At 43.3% G+C, this 19,704-nt stretch overlaps 1 protein-coding gene across 3 annotated transcripts in view; it reads right to left on the bottom strand.

Annotated features, from left to right (window-relative positions):
* TBX5 (T-box 5) overlaps positions 1-19,704 on the bottom strand; it is a 61,969-nt gene that overhangs the window by 12,653 nt on the left and 29,612 nt on the right. For all 3 annotated transcript variants that reach the window (XM_011967322.1, XM_011967324.1, XM_011967321.1), the window contains one exon: positions 7,475-7,701. In XM_011967322.1, the coding sequence (XP_011822712.1) occupies positions 7,475-7,701 (227 nt within the window). The remainder of the gene's footprint in view (positions 1-7,474; positions 7,702-19,704) is intronic.

Below are 19,704 nucleotides of genomic sequence, written 5' to 3'. Positions count from 1 at the left end.
TGTGTGTGTGTGTGTGTGTGTGTGTGTGTGTGTGTGTGTGTGTGTGTTTGGAGTCTTGAAGACATTGCTATACTCAGCTTCGTTTTGTCCTCACCACCTCCTCCCTTGATTCCTTTCCTTCCATTCTTCCTTCCACCCCCCAGATTCATAAACCTGAGTGTTTCCATTGTTGCTGGAATCATAACTTTTGGGTTTTCCATTTAACCAGGCTGTTCCCCTTTTCAATAATAGAAAGTACAGCTGCAGGGCATCCTTGGCAAGAGAAAAAAAAAAAACAAGGCAAACTAACTATTCTCAAGTTTCTGATCCCCTTCCAGATTTGTTACAAGTAAAAAAGGAAGAATAATAAGAAAACGGCCGGAACACATTTTGGAAAATCGTAAAATTACACATTCCAGTCTTTAATACCCCAAAGATCTAATGCAGAGCACTAAGAAAAACTCAATCTTGGTTTATTGATAAAAGCAAGTACTGAATATTCTCAAATTCCTCTCAGGCCTCATCACATTGTGAAGAAATTCCAACTCAAGGATCCACATTTCAGGTCAGTCATGATAAATGCTCTGGATGTAATCTCTGTGTTTATTTTGGTTATGGCTCAGTTTGTTTCTGTTTTTCTTTTTTCTTTCTGAGAGCCCAATAACTGTTCAACAGCAAAGACCTATCTCCAGCCAAGTCATGATTAGCTTTCAGGGTTGGTAAATGGGCTAGAGTTAAGTATCAAGTCTTCTGATGAGATGAATCCACAACTCGGCTTCAGAAAGTTGCATATTAAGAGTGGTCAATTACATTGCAACTATCCTAAACCCAAATGAGTCTCTTAGGTAACAGTAAAGTTCCTCCTGATTCTGACCATTCATGACATCATGGCGCTGTAGAAAACCCTAGTACTTTGGACTTTTCTAGATGTTTTTGATTCTAGATAAAGTGACTTTAGTATTGTATCCAGGGCACACATATTAAGGCACAGAGTTATGGCTCCAGTGCTCACTGGCCATGTGACTGTGGATGAATCACTCAGTCATTCCAATCTTAGTTCTTGATTGTAAGTGGAGATAATACCTCAGCTTTTTATGAGATTTAATTTGAGGTAATACTAAGTGCAGTGGAGTTTTTATCTTCCTTGCACATAAGGCATTCAAATCTTGTCTGTCCAAATGACCTGGGTCCATTCTCTTTTCCCTCTTTCTCTTTTGGAAGACTGGACAGATAGCATTCTGAAAGCTGTCCCATACTTAAAAGTATTTGGGTAGATTACAGAGCTGGAAAGCTCACAGAGTGCTTTCAAATACTAATCCTATTGAGTAAATATTGTCACTATTCCCAAATGGGTCATTTCTCTTGCCAATTCAGTTCATTCAAATGAAGAACCATTGTCGAGTCTTCCCAGACAGAGACCCTGAAACTCAGAGTAGTAATCTTTCTAGCTGAGTGACCTTCAGCAAGTTGGGAAGGTGGCTATAATTCAGGCATTCTGACTCACAAAGCGGTGCTCATTCTGACAGATGGCCCCAGGCTTTCCATTTCATGCAACCCTACATGCTCAGCCAACATGAAAAGGTAGGAAACTTTGACTCTTATGGATGAGTAGATAGATGGATGGGTGGGTGAATGCATGGGTAGATGTATGGGTGGGTGGATGGGGGGATGGATGAATGAGTGAGAGGATCGATGGATGAGTGGGAGGATGAGTGGGTGGATGAGTGGGTGGATGGATGGGTGGTTGGATGGGTGAATGGATGCGTGGATGGGTGGGTGGGTAGATGGGTGAATGGATAGATGGGTGAATGGATGAGTGAGTGGATGGATGAGTGGGTGGATGGGTTGGTAGACAGATGGGTTGATAGATGGGTGGGGGGATGGATGAGTGGGTGGATAGGTGAGTGGATGGGTTGGGGGATGGGTGGATGGATGAGTGGGTGGATGGATGAGTGAGTGGATGGATGAGTGGGTGGATGGATGAGTGAGTGGATAGATAGATGATTGATGAATGGGTGGATGGAGGAATGAGTGAGTGGGTGGATGGGTGGATGGACGCGTGAATGGTGGGTGGATGGATGGGTGGGTGGGCGGATGAGTGGGTGGATGACTGGTTTTTTGCTTTTGTTGTTGTTATTTGTTTTTGATGTCCCCATGCTCTTAGCTCTTAGCATAAAGTAGGAAGAGTTGGAATGGTATTGAGGGAAGATTCTCAACTAGAAATCAAAAGAGTCAGTTCCAAATATCACCTAGTCACTACCTGAAATCATTATATTTACTTACTGGCTTATTATATGTCCCATCCAGTAAGAATACAAGTTTCTTGAGAGCAGGAGCCTTTTCCACCGTGTCCTCCACTTATCCCAAGCACCTAGCACAGTGTCCATTATACATTAAGTGCTCAATAAATGAAGATTAACCTGATGCATCCATCCCAGTTCTGCCACTCATCAGCCACATAAGCTTAGAATCTAACCCTGTCTCTTGGTCCTCCATTAGACCCCTGCAAAATAGAGATGGGTGGCATCTCCCCTGGTTCAAAGACTGCTGCAGGGAGCTGGAGAATCAGCAAAGGAATGGATGTGAAATCTCATTTTAAAACACACAGCACTGAGAAAATGCACCCTGCAAAGCCCTTTTCCATATCTAATTCCCCTTCCCCTCTCAATCTCTAACTTTCCTTTGAATATCTGATTCAGCTCCTGGCTATGCTAGAATCTTTATTTGGGTTGCTTTTGCTTTATAATGTGAGTTGGGGTGAGAGTCAGGGGTGGGAGGGAGAAAGACAGACAAGTGCTCTCCCAGGCCCTGGGGACCTGGATTTGATTGAGTGGCATTGATAAAAGACCTTCCCAGCTTTTTTGGCTCAATCCATTGGGAGAGATAGTTTGGAGACAGCCGGTTCCAAACACAAGGAGCCCTCTGGCCTGCCTGCCTGAGCCTGACTCCTGGGCTCATTGGAAAGGAGACAGACAATGAGGGGAAGTCAGATAGTGGGGCAGGCAGGGGCCAGGGGGAAAACCACCCATGGAGTTATCACTTAACGAGAATCCCAACTGGAAGGAAACCTCAGCTGATTCCTTATCACTTTACAATGTGGAGACTGATGATGAATTGCTATTTGTTGTCTCCTAGGCAGGACAGAGAGCCCTTGGCTGGAATGTTCCTTGTCACTGGGAGCTCCCTTTTGGGGGTGGAGGGAGGTGAGAAGGGCAGAGGTTTCTGGAAAGGTGAAAGGATTTCTCCAGGGTGCACACCCCATTCACCCCAAGCCCACAGGCCTCAGTGTACATCTCAAGCCGGGCCACTCATGAGCTGGGTGACTTCGGGTAAGTTCCCCAGTGTTGGTTTCCAAATCCACAAAGAAGGGGCAATTCTTCACCTTGTTATCGCCAACCCGCCACTAAGACCTGATTCCACCCACATCTCCAGCTTCTCCCCACACCCTGGTCGGAGCCACCATCTCCTGTTTCAGACCGCATGACGGCCTTTCAATGGGTCTCTGGTGCCAACTAAATAGTCCTGTGCTATCATAGCAAAGTGACGGCTTCCAAATAAAGAACTTAGGCATGTTACTCACAAATCTAAATCCCTCCAATGGATGTGCACTGGTGGTAGGATAAAATCAGAGGTCCTTCATTAAAATGGCTTATACAAGTTGCCATCTCGCTGGTCCCTACCTTTCTCTCTAGCCCTCATTCCCCACCACTTTGCCCTCGCCCTGAGTGCCAACATCCCAGCCTTCTGTTCAGTCCCAGGGGGCGGGCTCTCCCTCAGCCAAGGGGCTTCATGCATGCTTTCCTCTATGTGTGGATACCCTCACACCTCCCACTTCTATCCAACACTCACTCTTCTCTGATCTCAGTCTCAATGCTTCCCTGATCTCCCACCCTAGACTGACATTCCAGTTTGATATTCCTTAACACTTTGCATATCTTCTTTATAGCATTCAATCATTTATTTTATTTTATTTATTTTATTTTTTTCTTTGAGACAGGGTCTCACTATGTCACCCAAGTTGGAGTGCAGTGGTGCAATCACAGCTCACTGCAGCCTCGAACTCCTGGGCTCAAGTAATCCTCCCATCTCAGCCTCCTGGGTTAGCTAGTACCACAGGCATGTGCCAACACACCAGGCTAATTTTTTATTTTTTGTAGAGATGGAGTCTCACTATGTTGCCCAGGCTAGTCTCAACTCTTGGGCTCAAGCAATCCTCCAACCTTAGCCTCTCAAAATGCTGAGATTACAGGTGGGAGTCACATGCCAGGCTTCACAATTTCAATTAAGCAATTTATAATTACTTGTGTAATGTCTGACCTGCTTCCAACAGTGTGAGCTTCATAAGGGCAGGCCTGAGGCAAGCACGTGTTTATTGAGCACTCATAGGTGCCAGGCACTGTTCTAGGTGCTTTCTGTGGATGATCTCATGTCCTCTCATCACAACCATATCAAACAGGTGCTATTGTTATTCTCACTTTGCACAAAAGATAGTTGAGGCCCAGGAAGGTAAAACAACTTGCCCATGGGCGCACAGCTGCAAAGTGTCAGCAACTCTGAGTATTTCTACAATGGATCAGCCCCCAACTCCATCTCCTGCAGTGGCCCCTCCAAGTTGATTTTAAGTTCATCTGAGGATCCATTAAACGCTCCATGAAAGTCAAGTCATAACCTAAGAGGTTTGTGAACCTTGCATTCAAAGCCTCCCCGCCGCATCCTTCAGGAATGCATTTATAAGGATGCTGCTGTAAATATTGAACCTAAAAAGCACCATGATCCTTTTTAACTTCTTCCTGCCCGTCTTTTGGTCTGGCATTAATTTAATCGATTAGAGCTCCCTAATTCAAACCTGGTGAGCTCTTAATCAGCATGTCTGACCCAGTCTCAAAGACAGATCTTCAGTGGAAAATGAAATTTTGAGATTGTAGCAGATGAGCAAAGGTAACCAAGACAGTATAGAGTGGTGGTGAAACGCACAGGTTTAGAATCTGCAGACCAGGCTGGGGTTCAAGAACCACTGGCAGTTTTTGTTTGGAACCTTTCTAAGCCTCAGTTTCCCCATTGGTAAAGTGGGCTAATAATAGCATCTACTCCATAGTGTTGTCGAAAAAGCTTGATCTGGGACTTAGGAAGGGCACCCTTAAATATAATATAAAACAGAATCTCTATTCAGGGACCTGTATCCCATGGGACATTCTTAACCTCCTGCTCGTGCCTAAAGAGGCAGACATATTTGCAGGCATCTGGTCTCCAGTCCATCCGGCAGCAGATGTGCCGGGAGTCATGCCAGGGGGCCTGTTGGAGTGATATTGCTCAGGCCTTTGAGATTCAAGGAGTTTGGATTGGCTTCAGGTAAGTCTGGAAGTCAGGCCTCACCCAGGTCAGCTCCCAGCCCCATGTAAATACCAATGACAGCTCTTCCCTCCTTTAAAACACAAGATTGGTAAGTGTCAAATAGTCAAACTGTGTTACTTTCCTCATGTAACCCCAGCTCCAGAAAAAGCTACCAAAGCATCCATTCCCATTGGTTGTTAGCGAGTTGTTTTCTCCTAAAGGTCTAGGCACTGGGCACTGGATTCACAAAGGCTTGTGTTGACCACTGAGGCTGTGAGATTCAACAGGCCACTTTGTAGATTAACACTGGTGTCGTTTAGAGCAAAACAGTTACTACTTTCTGAGTCAACCCTGAGATAACATATGATGTGTATGATTTTTTGACATCTTTGCACCAAGCCTACGAGATGAGTCGTACCCTGAGGCCAAATTTACACATTTTTTTTAAATGAGGCTTGGAAAGGTTAAGTAACTTGTCACTATTTATAAAAATTTTTAAATTGCAAAGGTGAACTTCATCCTGATTTATTCTGCAGACCATAAATTTAAGCTTTAGCCTACAGCATCCCCTCTGCATCTGTCTTCCCAAGCTCTCACCTAGAGAGGCCGTCTTCTCTGGGCAGACTGATTAAATCAATGCCAGACCAAAAGACAAGAGGCAGATTCCTCCTGGGAATCACCTTCTGGAGTGATACCTGCCACATACCCAATCATAGCTACCACCTACTGGGTACTTGCTAACTATCAGATGCTTTAGGGAACATCATCATTTACAAAGTGAGAAACCAAGGCTAGGAGAGGCTAGACCTGAGTGAGGTCACACAAGAAGCAGGGAACAGAGATGAGATTTGAACCCGCATCTCTCTGTCCCCAAAGCCTGCAGTCTCCCCACCATGCCATCTACAGCTCACGCCAAGCAATGGTTCTAGCGAGCTGAACTCCACCACACCACCTGTGCCACACACTTCTATTCTGGCTCACAAGAAGGGCCACCAGGAAATTATTTCTTTAGCATAGCCCCTTTAGATTTGAATGACTTAGAAAAAAAACCATTCATTTCTCATGTGGCAAAAAAAAAAAAAAATACGGAATGCCTCAGCTTAGTAGATTTAAATGGGGGATGAGATGGGAAAATCACTTGTGATTTGTGTGTGTGTGTGTGTGTGTGTGTGTGTGTGTGTGTGTGTGTTGGTTTTTATCAGAAAAAAAAAGAGTTCAAAATCCACTTGGGAGAAACACTGACACATATGCCAGAGAAACATTCACAGTCATAAGGGGTTTTCCTACATCATGTCTTCTAATACAATCAGGGACCACTCAAGCAACCTCCCTGCCTACCAGAGGGGGTTGCAAAATAAACTCCGTTTTCAGCTTTCCAGTCAATTCTTCCTCCTTAGTGGTTAAAAATAAAATGATGCAGTCTAGGTTCATAAAAAGATATCCAAAACACATTCTAAAGTTTCAAAGGGAAAAAAAAAGCAAGTTGCAAAATACATACAGTGTGATTTCATCCATATTAAAAGGTTTTTTAAGTGTTGGGTGTGGTGGCTTATGCTTGTAATCCCAGTACTTTGGGAAGCAAAGGCAGGTGGTCACTTGAGCCCAGGAGGTTGAGACCAGTCCGAGCAACATAGTGAGACCCTGTCTCTACAATAACAAAAAGAAATTTAGTAGAGTATGTGATTGCATGCCTGTAGTCCCAGCTACTAGGGAGGCTGATGTGAAAGGATCACTTAAGCCCAGGTGGCTGAGGCTGCAGTGAGCCATGATTGCACCACTGCACTCCAGCCTGGGTGATAGAGCGAGACTCTGTCTCAAAAAAAAAAAAAAGTAAAAATAAATCTAGTTCAGTCTCTGCACTCTCCACGTATGTGTGTGTGTGTGTGTGCGCGCGCACGCATGTGTGCATAAATGAATACAATAGGCCTGAATATTTCAAATAAGTTTTCTCCAAAGAAGGGGCTGGAACAGGAGGTGGGAACATGTCAAGGGAACTTTTAGTTTTAGCTGTATGGTTTAAATTTCTTATCTCCATGTATTTTTGTGTTGTTTAGATTTTTAAATAAATAAAGTAAATAAATGCTTACTCCTTCCCCCGAACCCCAACCCAAGGAAAGGAAAAGGTAAGAAAGCAAGCAAATTGACCAGGGGTGATCACACTCACCTTTCCTCTTGGTGCAATGGTAAATTTGGCTATGCTCCTGGGGCAGTGGGTATGGGTTGGGTGGAGGCAGGAGGTCCTGGGAGGGGCCAGAAACACCGTTCTCACACTGGTATTGGGACCCCAAATTGGATGAGGTGGAGAGAGCTCGAGACTCGCTGCTGAAAGGACTGTGGTTGGAGGCCACTTTTTGCCTCACGGTGCTCCTGGGGACCACGGGATATTCTTTACTGAAAGAGAAAAGATGGGAGATAATGCTTATCAGTGCCCTGATACAGATTTCCTGAGTGGCTGAACCAGGCATGAGAGAATCACCAGAAAAGTCACAGAATAAGGAAAAAAAGGGGTCTTTAATGAATAAAATGATCCAGTTATATTCATGTCCATCACATTTCACAAATGTATATTTGGGTACTAATTTTTCATGCCTTATACATCAGGCAAGTAGATTTACCAACAGTTCTATACCTAAGCAGAAAAGTAAATAAACACCCCCAGTTAAGAACCGCTTTGAACAATCAATAAACACACATGGTATTTTGAAATATGTCAATTTAGTCTACGTATGTCTTTAAATTCTCTAATTTGAAAGCTAGTTAATCTGAGTATTTATTTAGACTTAAACTGTGGGTGTCCATCTTTAAGGTGGGGCTCAGGTCATTGCCCAAAGTTAGTAAAAACTGGTAGTTGACCACCTAGGAAGGTCAGGTATAATCCTAGGTTACTCTCATCTGGATAGATTGCTGCTAGTGTCTTAGAATTTCCTGCTGAGCTTCTGTCCTTGTGACCACTGATGAACTTAACTTCTCCACACCTTAGTTTTCCCATCTATAAAGCAGGGATAATGAATGTCCCCAGTTCAAAGGGCTGTTGATAGAAGAAATGGGTTAATGAGTTAATCATGAAAAGACTCAGAAAGGTACATGGCACACAGTAAATGCTCAACAAATGGCAACCATCATCATTACTGTTATTCTTTTGGGCAGAGAGAATAGAGGGAGGGAAAGAAAATGAGAAAGAAGGAGGAACAAGGACATAGAAGATTAAAAAATAAAAAGAGAAAAACAGCATGGGATCTAAGATTACGCAGCTCCCAATTCAGGCCCCATCCCTATCCCTTACGAGTTGTGTGTCCATCTGACACGCAACCCTCCCCTGAGCTTCAGGGCCCACACAGGCAAAGTGAGCATAATAAAAATTCCATGACATCATAGGTATAGCCTCCCTCAATGTGCTCAAAATCTGGCCCCTCACACTCTTAGGATTGGTCCTCCACATTCCCTTACCTTCAGATTTCATACCAGGTGTTCCCATTTCTTTTCCTTAGAAGGACTCAGTAGAAACCTCTCCTGGGAAGAGGGAAAGTTGTGCTGTGCAGCACGAGGAGGCTCAAAGGAAATGAGAGAGGTGGGGAATGGATCAGATGTGGGAGGTTGCAGAGGAGTAGAGGGAAGTGGGGGCGGGGGAGGTGCTTCAAGATAAAAGGGACAAAGAGGGAAATAGCCAAGTATGTGAAACAAGAAGAGCTTGACCCCTAACATCCCATATCCAGCATTTAGGATGGGGATAGGGAATCTTGGGCATGGCATTTACAAACTGCATATATTGCTATACAGCATTTATAAAATATTTTGGTAACTATATTTCAAACATAACTGGCTTCCCTTGTAACCTATGTATTCTATTTCATGCATTTAATCATATTATTCTTAGAGATGATTCATAGACTTCAACACACTGCCAGAGAAACCCATGGCATCAAACAGGTTAAGAACCCTAGAAGGAGCATGTGTCATGTGCTATGGTCATAGCAACTCAGGAGGCTGAGGCAAGAGGATTACCTGAATCCAGGAGTTTGAGGCTGCAGGGTGCTATGACTGCACCATTGCACTCCAGCCTGGGTGACAGAGCGAGACCCTGTCTCAATCAATCAATCGATCAATCAATCAATCAATGCTTGACTATTAAAATTAAAGAGTATACCTGGAATAATCTCATGTGCAAAGAGCTACACATAATGCATTTTGAAGGATCTTGAATTTGTCCATTTCATCCTTTCTGTGACTCTATGTGGTAGGTATTATTTTTGATCCCATTTTACAGACAAGGAAGTTGAGGCCCAGGGAGATGAAGCAACTTGTTCAAGATCACAGAGTTATAAAGAGACACAACTAGAATTCTAATCCAATCGTTTCCTCATAACTTTTGCATTGTCTCCCAATGACGTCTTTCAATTTTTACAACACAATATGCTTTTAGGGGAGCAGGGTTTTGGGGCACAAGACTCTTTCCACTTCTACCCCCTCAAGTGTGTGAACATCTCCACCCTATATCCCTGCCTTTGTTTGTCATGTGAAAGTACATCAGAGTGGCCAGGCAGGGACACTGAGCATCTGCCAAGTTTCCATGAGGCTATAGACACCCTCAGGACACCCAGGGGTCTCCTAGCCCAGCTTCCCTGTGCCATCTCAGAACCAAAGCTGGAGCCATCTGAGTGGCCGCACCAGTCAGAATCTCCCCCTGGGGCCAGGAGGCTGAAGGGAATGGGATTAGCTTTATGGCTCTTGCTTTGTGGTTCAAGCTACGTAATGGAAAAAAAGAGAAAGAAAGAAAGAAAAAGAAAAAGAAGAAAAATTATAATAACAATAAAACATTATAAAAGTTGTCAAAACTCACTGGCAACTCTATTTAGATCTATTTAGTTCCAATATTTCACTGTCAGAGCTCCAAGAGGAAGGGGGAAATCTCTTTTGGTTTTATATTTTTAATAGGAAAGGTTTTGCTTTTTAATTAAAGAAAATAACCTCCAAAAAATGTTGGCTGAGAGAATTTACAAGAAAATATATCAATGGACTCCGTGGAATTCTCTGTTCCAGTACAGCCAAATTGCAAAATTGCTCTCTGGAAAGGCCAAGTCCTGCTTTTGATTACCAACACAGAAGTTGGAAAAGCAATATTATCCCAATAACCACTTGTCCCTCACAGCTTGTTTCCCTCTAAGGAGCCTGAAACATCATCTCTATCACCGATCATGAACATCTCTGTTAATGCCTGAAGTACAATGTCCCCAAACCCCTCTGACAGGTGTCAAAATACGGGTGTGGAAAGGGGAAGTAACTTCTCAATCATTATACAATTACACAGGCAAAGGAAAGAAAACGTTAGAATCAAACAACAGCGGGGCAATTTTCACAGAGCCCATCCATGGATCAAAGGAATAATCAATCAAAGAAACGTGGTTAGTATCATTATGGCAGAAATCTCTAAAGTCCTCCAGATGAGAAGATAAAACTATTTTCTTGTACAGCTTAAGAACATCCATGAAGAAGCAAGGACACAAGAGAATTAAAGTGAAAGCTGAAAAGCCCTTGTGTCTCTGGAAATACAGGCAGCAAAAAAAGTTTGCTCTTTTTTTAATCGTCATTATTATCATTCTCATCTGCATTGTTCTTCAAGTGCCTCCTAATGTTCCAGCCACTGTACTGCTTGACTTATATGCTTATCCTGATTTGATCCTGGCAAGAATCTCGTTTCACAGGTATAGTTAGATTTACATTAGAGATGAGAAAATGCAGACAAGCCAGGCACAGTGACTCACGCCTATAATTCCAGCACTTTGCGGGGTCGAGGCAGGCAGATCACTTGAGGTCAGGAGTTCAAGACCAGTCTGGTCAACATGAAAAACCCCGTCTCTTCTGAAAATACAAAAATTAGCTGGGTGTGGTGGCAGGTGCCTGTAACCTCAGCTACTTGGGAGGCTGAGGCAGAACAATCACTTGAACTTGGGAGGTGGAAGTTGCAATGAGCCAAGATCATGCCATTGCACTCCTGCCTGGGCAACAAGAGTGAAGCTCTGTCTCAAGAAAAGAAAAGAGAAGAGAAGAGGAGAGGAGAGGAGACAAGAAAATAGAGAAGAAAAGAAAAGAGACAAGAAAAGAAAAGAGACAAGAAAAGAAAGAAAAGTTAAAAGCAGGTGCAGAGAGGTTAAGTGACTTGTCCCAGACCACACAACTAAGAGGCTGTGTCTCATCCAGGGTCAGTCCTATTCCAAATCTCATGCCACCTAATACTTTTTAAAAAGCACATATACAGAAATGTATTTTCTCATAGTTCTGGAGATGTGGGTGCTAGCGTAGTCAGTTTCTGGTGATGCCTGTCTTCCTCACTTGTAATGGCCCCCTTCCCTCAGTGTCCTCACATGCTAGGCAGGGAGGGTTAGAGTGGGGAATCTCTTTCTCTCTCTCTCTCTCTTCCTCTTTTTTATAAGGCCACCATCCTGTGAGATTAAAGCCTCACACTGAGGACCTCATTTAACCATTTTTTTTTTCCTATCAGTTATCCTGTTTATTATTTTCACGTAACATTTAAAAAATTTTTTGTTTTGGGGGAATAGGTAGTGTTTGGTTACACGGATTAGTTCTTCAATGGTGACTTCGGAGATTCTGATACACCCATCACCCGAGCAATATACACTGTACCCAATATGTAGCCTTTTATCCCTCATCCCCCTCCTGCCCTTCCCTCCAAGTCCCTATATCAAGGGGAATAGTGGAAGGGGGGTGAATGATAAAAGTCCCTATAAGCCCATTATTTCAGCCACCTAATACCTAATAATAAGCAATTGTTACCTCCATACCAACTAATTAGCAAATCCCACTTTAGAAAGCATGCCGGTAATGAGAGAATTGAACATTGGCTCCACCCGGGCAATAGCAAGATCTACTGATCAGTTCTACTGTTTGCAGAAACTTCAGTTTGCAACAGTCAAATCTCACTGCTCTCTCTGTATCAAGCAGCTATACCTGCATCCCACGGACAAGCTCTGACAAGAGTCTGGGCCCCCCCCCCCCACCCCAACACGAGGGGGTCCTGAGTACCTCGGCTGGCGTTGGGTATCAGCACCCACAGACCAGCTTTTCCCCAGCTCTGCCCTTCTCTCACGTTCTGTTCCACGTGAGCGAGTGCGATGAATGACGCCATTGTCGCCGGGTCTGGGTTGTAAAACGTTACAAGGGAATATTGAAATCCATGGCCAAACTGCATCCTCAGCCTCCCTCTAGCTAATGAACACCCCGGAGAACGCTTTCCACCACAGCTGACTGAATTGGCCTTTTCACGGGAGCAGGTGGTAGGAGCGCTGGCATGTTCGGATTTTTGTGTTTGTTTGTTTTCCCCTGGTGATCCTTACCCAATTTCTGGCAGCCTTTTTCAAACAACTAAAGCAGTGCACTGGGGCAAGGCAAGGGACTGTAAAATCTCTCTTCTCTTGGAGCAAATTCCTCTTCTCAATAGTATTTTAATCTGTGATTAAAATTAAAAAAGGGGGCCACATCACCCCTTGAGAGCTTTCTTAATTTATTAACATTCTAATAAACTTGAGGAAGTTGTTCTGATCTAACATGCGTGAACACAGTAGGGACTGCCGAGGGCACACCCAAGGCTGGATTTAGCCTAATGCAAATAGTAAATAATCACTGGCCTCTTCAAGTCTGCCAAGTGCTTTCTCAGTTTACACTACACCAGCAAGCTGGAGAAGGGCACTGGGTACCATGTTGCTGATGAGAATAAGGGGACACAATGTTCTCACTTATAAGTGGAGCTAAAAAATGCGTACAGCGTGAGCGTAGAGTGCGGAATAACAGACATTGGAGGCTCGGAAGGGTGGGAGGCGGCTGAGGGATGAGAAATTATTTAATGGATACAATGTACACTATTAAAGTGATAGTTACACTAAAAGCCCGACTTCACCACAATGCAATAGATCCATGTATAAAAGCTACCTTTGTACTCTCTAAATTTATACAAATCTCAAAAAAGAATGGGGGTGAGGGCACAAAGAGGTTATAAAACTTCCCCACTGCCAGTTTTTTCTTTTGTTTGTTTTTAAGACAAACTCTCACTCTGTTGTCCAGGTTGGAGTGTGGCGGCATGAACATAGCTCACAGTGACTCCAAGCTCCCGGGCTCAAGGGGTCCTCCCGCTTCAGCCTCCCAAGTAGCAGGAACTGTAGGCATGTGCCACCACACCCAGCCAACAGTTGTATTTTTTTTCTAGAGATGGGGTCTTGCTATGTTACCCAGGTTGGTTTTGATCCGGCCTCAAGTGATACTCCCCTCTGCCTCCCAAAGCACTGGGATAATAGGCATGAGCCACCTTGTAAGGCCTAAATATCCCATTGTTGACTCAACCAGGGCTATATGACTTGAGGGATGCCAAGAAACTCAAAGGCACTTCTCTTTCTGGCCTTAAGTACCCATCACTTATAAAAATTTTGGTTTGGGGCCTTGGGTCCCCCCTGTTAAATCTGTAGATAATATAGTATCAGAGTGGTAGCATCAAGCTCAGGCTCCAAAGTCAGGCCACGTGAATGTGCCTGCCTTCAGTATCCAACCACGAACTTGACCACTACGTTGCTGGCTAGGTTCTCCCTCTTCCCAAGCCTCAGTCTTCTGTCTGTAAAATGTGGATAATAAAATAGCCACCTCTTTGGGGTTATAAAATGAAATGATGCACGGAAAGGCTTAGCATATATATATATATATGCACACACACACACACACACTGGGGACACATTGCTCAATAAACACTATTTTGTAAATATACATTATTATATTTTGGAGAAGAGGTTCCTAACCAGCAAGGGCTTCCAATGGGTATAAATACCCAACAATATCAAATATTTAGAGCTGGTCACTTTTTCTAGGAAGAGGTTCACATTTGCACTGGCTACTCAAAAAGGGTCTGTGATTCAAAAAATGATTTTGACTCAAACTATAGAGATGGTTTGGAAATCATGGGGAAGATTCTTGGACAATTCATGACATCACCCTTTGTCTCAGTTTCCCTGTTTGCATAACAGAGAACAAAAGGCCTATCTCACAGGGTAGGTGTGGATCCTGTGGGTAAAAGCTAGATGTAAAACTACAGACATAAAAGGACAATTCAAGCTAAAGTTGGTTTGTTTGTTTGTTTTTGAGATGGAGTCTCGCTCTGTCGCCCAGGCTGGAATGCAATGGTGCAGTCTCAGCTCACTGCAACCTCTGCCTCTCAGGTTCAAGCGATTCTCCTCCCTCAGCCTCCCAAGTAGCTGGGACTACAAGCGCCCACCACCACGCCCGGCTAATTTTTGTATTTTTAGAGGAGATGGGGTTTCACCCATATTGGCCAGGCTGGTCTTGAACTCCTGACCTTGTGATCTGCCCCCCTCGGCCTCCCAAAGTGCTAGGATTATAGGCGTGAACCACTGCACCTGGCCTCAAGCTAAACTTTTAATGAATGTATGGTAATCATTCATCAAATAGTCTAGTACTGAATTGAACAGCTCAATATTTTAGTCCAGTCTTGTAAAACTAACCATTTAAACCAGCTTAACTGTGACTTAGGTTTAGCCTTTTCTTTTACATGATTTTGGAACCGGGGTACGGTGGTAAGAAGGAGTCTTCTGAGGCCTCCGTCCTTCTGGAAGCTGGAAGGCTACAGCTTTCTCAAACTGCTTTCTGTACCAAAGGGATTGTCTTGAGGCATCTTTTGTCCCAGGGAAAATCATGTGAAGGCCATTGATCATTCAGAAGTAAGCCAAGGACTTTCTGGTGACCTTTGCTTCTGACGATGACCTTGGCAAAGTCACCCAAAGCAACTATTTCTGAAGGAATGCTGAATGTTTTGTGTGCTAATAGAAAAGTCTGCCTCCTTCCCTGTTCAAAACAACTACCAGGTAGCGGGTCTCTCGGAAAAGAAAATCTTAATGTGAGGATATTGATTAGTGGAGTTGGGTGGTTGGGGGACATGGCTTAGGGTGGGGATGGACAAAGACGAGGAACTTCCTCTAGGGGAGTTGATTTCAAGCGTGGCTGCATACCATCGTCACCTGGGAAATTAAAAATACATGTACTGACACCTAAACTCACCCCCAGAGAATTTGATGTTATTGTTCTAGGGAACAGCATGGACATTGGGAGTTTTTAAAAGCTTCTCAAGAGAAAGAAGTATTCCACGAAAGGTATACACTGGACGATCCTATTTATAATGAAATTCTATAACAGACAAAACTAATCTATAGTGAAAAAAGGTCAGGACATTGATTGTCTCTGGTGAAGAGAAGGAGGCAGGGAGTGACTAAGGAGATGGGAAATGAGAGAATTTTCTGGGGTGATGGAAATGTTCTATGTTTTGGTAGGGGCTTAGGTTTCACAGGTATGTGCATGTGCCAAAAAGTGAGAGGTGTACTTAAGATTTGTGCATTTCACCTGGTATAAATTCAACCTAAAGTAAAGGAGTGTGAACAAAAATTGAGTTCTAGTTAATGATGTGCACACTGAAGTGTTTGGGGTAAAATGTACCCATGTCTGCAATTTAATTTGAAATACATCAATAAAAAGAAGGAGGGAGGGAGGGAGGGAAGGATGGAAGCATGGATAGATGAATGGATGGATAGATGAATGAATGGAGGGATATGTGGTAGGTCAAATATATAGCAAAATTTTAACTGTAGACTCTAAGCAGTGAGTATATGGGCACTCATCATACAAGTCTTCAATGTTTCTCACACACCTTCGATTTTTCATAATAGAACACTGAGGGGAGAACTACAGGTAATTCTAATGTTCAGTGTGAGTTGAGTACTAAGTAGAGAAAAGGGTTGCCTTTTATGTAAAACAGCCCATACATGGGCTTTGTTTGCAGAAATACAATCACGTGTTCATCTGCATTCTCTAGTGGTCACTCATTCTCTAGAACCAAGGGATTACCCTGGTGTGACCAGGGGACACCTCCATCAGAGCCACTGGAGAAAATTGTTGAAGGGCAGTTTCTGATCCATCCCTGGAGCCACTGACTCAAATCTCTGAGAGTGAGACCTAGAAATCTTTTTTAACAAGCCCTCAGGTAATTATGATGTCTACCAAAAGTTTGAGAAACACTGCTCAATTGTGGATGAATGAAACATACAATTCAATAGTGGTGAAAAATATCCCATTAAAAAATGGGCAAAAGACCTGAATAGACATTTCTCAAAAGAAGACATAAAATAGACAAGAGTTATATTAAAAATGTACAACTTCACTACTCATTGAGGAAATGCAAATCAAAGCCACATGAGATATAGCACCTTATACCTGTTAGGATGGCTATTATCAAAAAGACAAAAGATAACAAATGTTGGCAAGGGTATGGAGAAAAAGGAATCCTTGCACACTGCTGGTGGGAATGTAAGTTGGTGAAGCCACTATGGAACACAGTATGGAGGTTCCCCAAAAAATTTAAAATAGAACTATCATCCAGGTGCAGTGGCCCACGCTCTGTCATCCCAGCACTTTGGGAGGCCAAGGCAGGAGAATAACTTGAGCTCAGGAGTTGAAGACTAGCCTGAGCAACATAGCAAGGTCTTGTCTCTACTGAAATTGAAAAACATTAGTAAGGCATGGTGGCACGTGCCTATAGTCCCAGCTACTTAGAGGGCTGAGGTGGGAGGATTGCTTGAGCCCAGGAAGTGGAAGCTGTAATGAGCCCTGATCATGCCACACACTCCAGCCTGGGCAACAGCATAAGACCTTGTCTCAAAACAAAACAAGAAATAAATAACCAAAAAATAGAACTATTATATGACCCAGGGATATACGTATATTCCTCTTCTAGATATACACCCAAAGGAAATGAAATCAGTATCTTAAAGAAATACCTACACTCCTATGATCATTGCAGCATGATTCAAAAGAGCTAAGATACGGAATCAGCCTGAGTATCCATGATACTCAGGATCCATGAGTGGATGATTCATCCATGAGTGGATGAATAGATGAAGAAAATGTGGTGTGTGTGTATATATATATAAACACACTCTAGAATACTATTCAGCCTTAAAAATAAAGAAGGAAATTCTCTCATTTGAGACAACACGAATGAACCTGGAAGACATTATGTTAAGTGAAACAAGCCAGACACACAAAGATCAACATGACATGACTCACTTATAGGTGTAATCTAAAATAGTCAAACCTATAGCAGTGGAGAGGAGAATGGTGCGTGCCAGGAGCTGGGGAGAGGGGAAGTGGGGAGATGTTGGTCAAAGGGTACAAAGTTTCAGTTATGCAAGAGACGTAATTCCTGGAGAGCTAATGTACAGCAATGTGAATACAGTTAACAGCACAGTATTGTGTACTTAAAATTAACTAAGAGGGTACATCTTAAATATTCTCTCATATATATGTGTATATATATATATACACACACACACACACGAAAGTAAAATGGTAACTATATGAGGTGCTGAATATGTTAATTAGCTTGATCATGGTAATTATCTCATATTTACATATATTAAACTATTCCAAGTTGTATAACCTAAGTATACACACTTTTTGTCAATTACACCTCATTAAAGATGAGGAAAAACACGGATGAGTGAGTGAGTTGCTCCCAGCCCTGTTCCTGAATAGCAGATATGCTGGGGATGGGTTGGGTAGGGGTGGGGGTACCTGAGTGGGAAAGCGGGAATGTGGGAGGGGGTGGGTTTTAAGCATCCATGCCTTGATAAATAGCCATGATCCAAGATGAGATGCTTTCAGAAAAACAACTCAATTTTACAGCTTCACTTAGGCTGGCTCAGCTCCCCAGACACAACCCCTCTCTTGTTTTACATAAAGGCACTGCTTCCCTAGAGGAAGCCGTGTGGCTAGGTAAATTACAACCCTAAGAGGGGAGTTAATGCCATCTCCAGAAGGTTGTCTAACATTGTCTGGAAAACCACTTCTCATTAATTGGGCATTCAGATTACCTTTAACCACAAGCAGGAGAACACAAAAGTGCTAAGCCTTCAGTTTGAAAAATGATCATTTGAGGTTAAGAGCTGAAAATTAATTTAAAATCAGGAAGGAAGGAATAGAAGAGGGAAGGTTCAAATAGAAGAATTTTAAACTTTTAGGAGACCCAGGCTTCATACATCCCTTGAAATTGTTTGAATTTTTTTAATTGAGACAGCATCTTGCTCTGTTGCTCAGGCTGGAATGCAGTGGCATAATCATAGCTCACTGCAGCCTCAGACTCCTGGACTCAAGCAATCCTCTTGTCTCAGCCTCCAGAGTAACTGGAACTACAGAAACATGCTATCACGTCCAGTTAATCTTTTTTTTTTTTTTTAATCTTTATCTTTTCTTTTCTTTTTCTTTTTTTTTTTTTTTAAGAGACAGGATCTTCCTATGTTGCTCTGGCTGGTCTGAAACTCCTGATCTCAAGCAATCCTCCTCCTGTCTCAGCCTCCCAAAGTGCTGAGATTACACACATGAGCCACCACACCTAGCCTGAATTTTTTTTCTCTATTCATATATTGTGAGTCTTTCAGAGGGTCTCTTGCTTTAATTAGATTTTCAAAAGGAGTCTTGCACCTATTTTCAGAAGCCCTCCCCTAGAGGAACAAGGTAGAGAGGGTGAAAATAAGCACCCATAGTGGCAGGTGAGGTTGGTCAGTTCCCAATGTGGCTGTGTAGAGTCCTCTCAATAATCAAACTGGAGCTGAGTAATGGGTGGGCTTCAGTCTGACTGAGACATCCTGGACTCCAAGCTTTCCCATCCACTCTCTGGTTGGGTGACTCAGATCCCAGTCACCCAAAGCAGAGCCTCAAAATACCCCTTACGTTCAGGGTCCATGCCCCCTGATGCCGTCTGCAGCACACTAAGAGAGCAAGGAAGTAAAGGGAGCTTTATTTCTTCCATGAAGAACTCTGAGGCCAACCAAGCCCCCCAATCCATCATCTACTAACCCCCCTGAAAATGCTCCATAAATACTTCTCATGGTGAAAAGACCAGTCATTGATCATGGCCATTCTGTGTGAGGTGAGGTGAGGTGAGGTAATAAATACCGAGATGAAGGACTTCGCTATTGCTTGTTCATATTCTGGGGTTTACGGTTACAAGAAGACGAGCAGCAGCCCAGTTTAGTGGAAAGGGGGTTCTCTCCATCCTGAAGAAAGCAAGCCTGCAGCCAGGCAGGCCCCTTCATCCAAACTAACTGTGTGACCTTGGGCAAGTCAACCTGGCATCTGGTTTCACCAGACCATGGACCGTATCTTAACACCTACCGGCGACTGAGCATCCCTCTGGACCAGACACCGTGCTATGTGCTTCCGTGCCTGCTGAGGCAGTTTTAAAACGCGTGGAGACATTCCTTGACACTCCTTCTAGGTAGAGGACAGAGCTTGTCCTACCTCCTTGAATCTGTTTTCTATTTGTTTGGTTTTTTT

The sequence above is a fragment of the Mandrillus leucophaeus genome, unplaced genomic scaffold (genome assembly GCF_000951045.1).
Source record: "Mandrillus leucophaeus isolate KB7577 unplaced genomic scaffold, Mleu.le_1.0 Scaffold799, whole genome shotgun sequence".
NCBI lineage: Eukaryota > Metazoa > Chordata > Mammalia > Primates > Cercopithecidae > Mandrillus > Mandrillus leucophaeus.
This window is presented reverse-complemented; position numbering and strand designations above follow the sequence as displayed.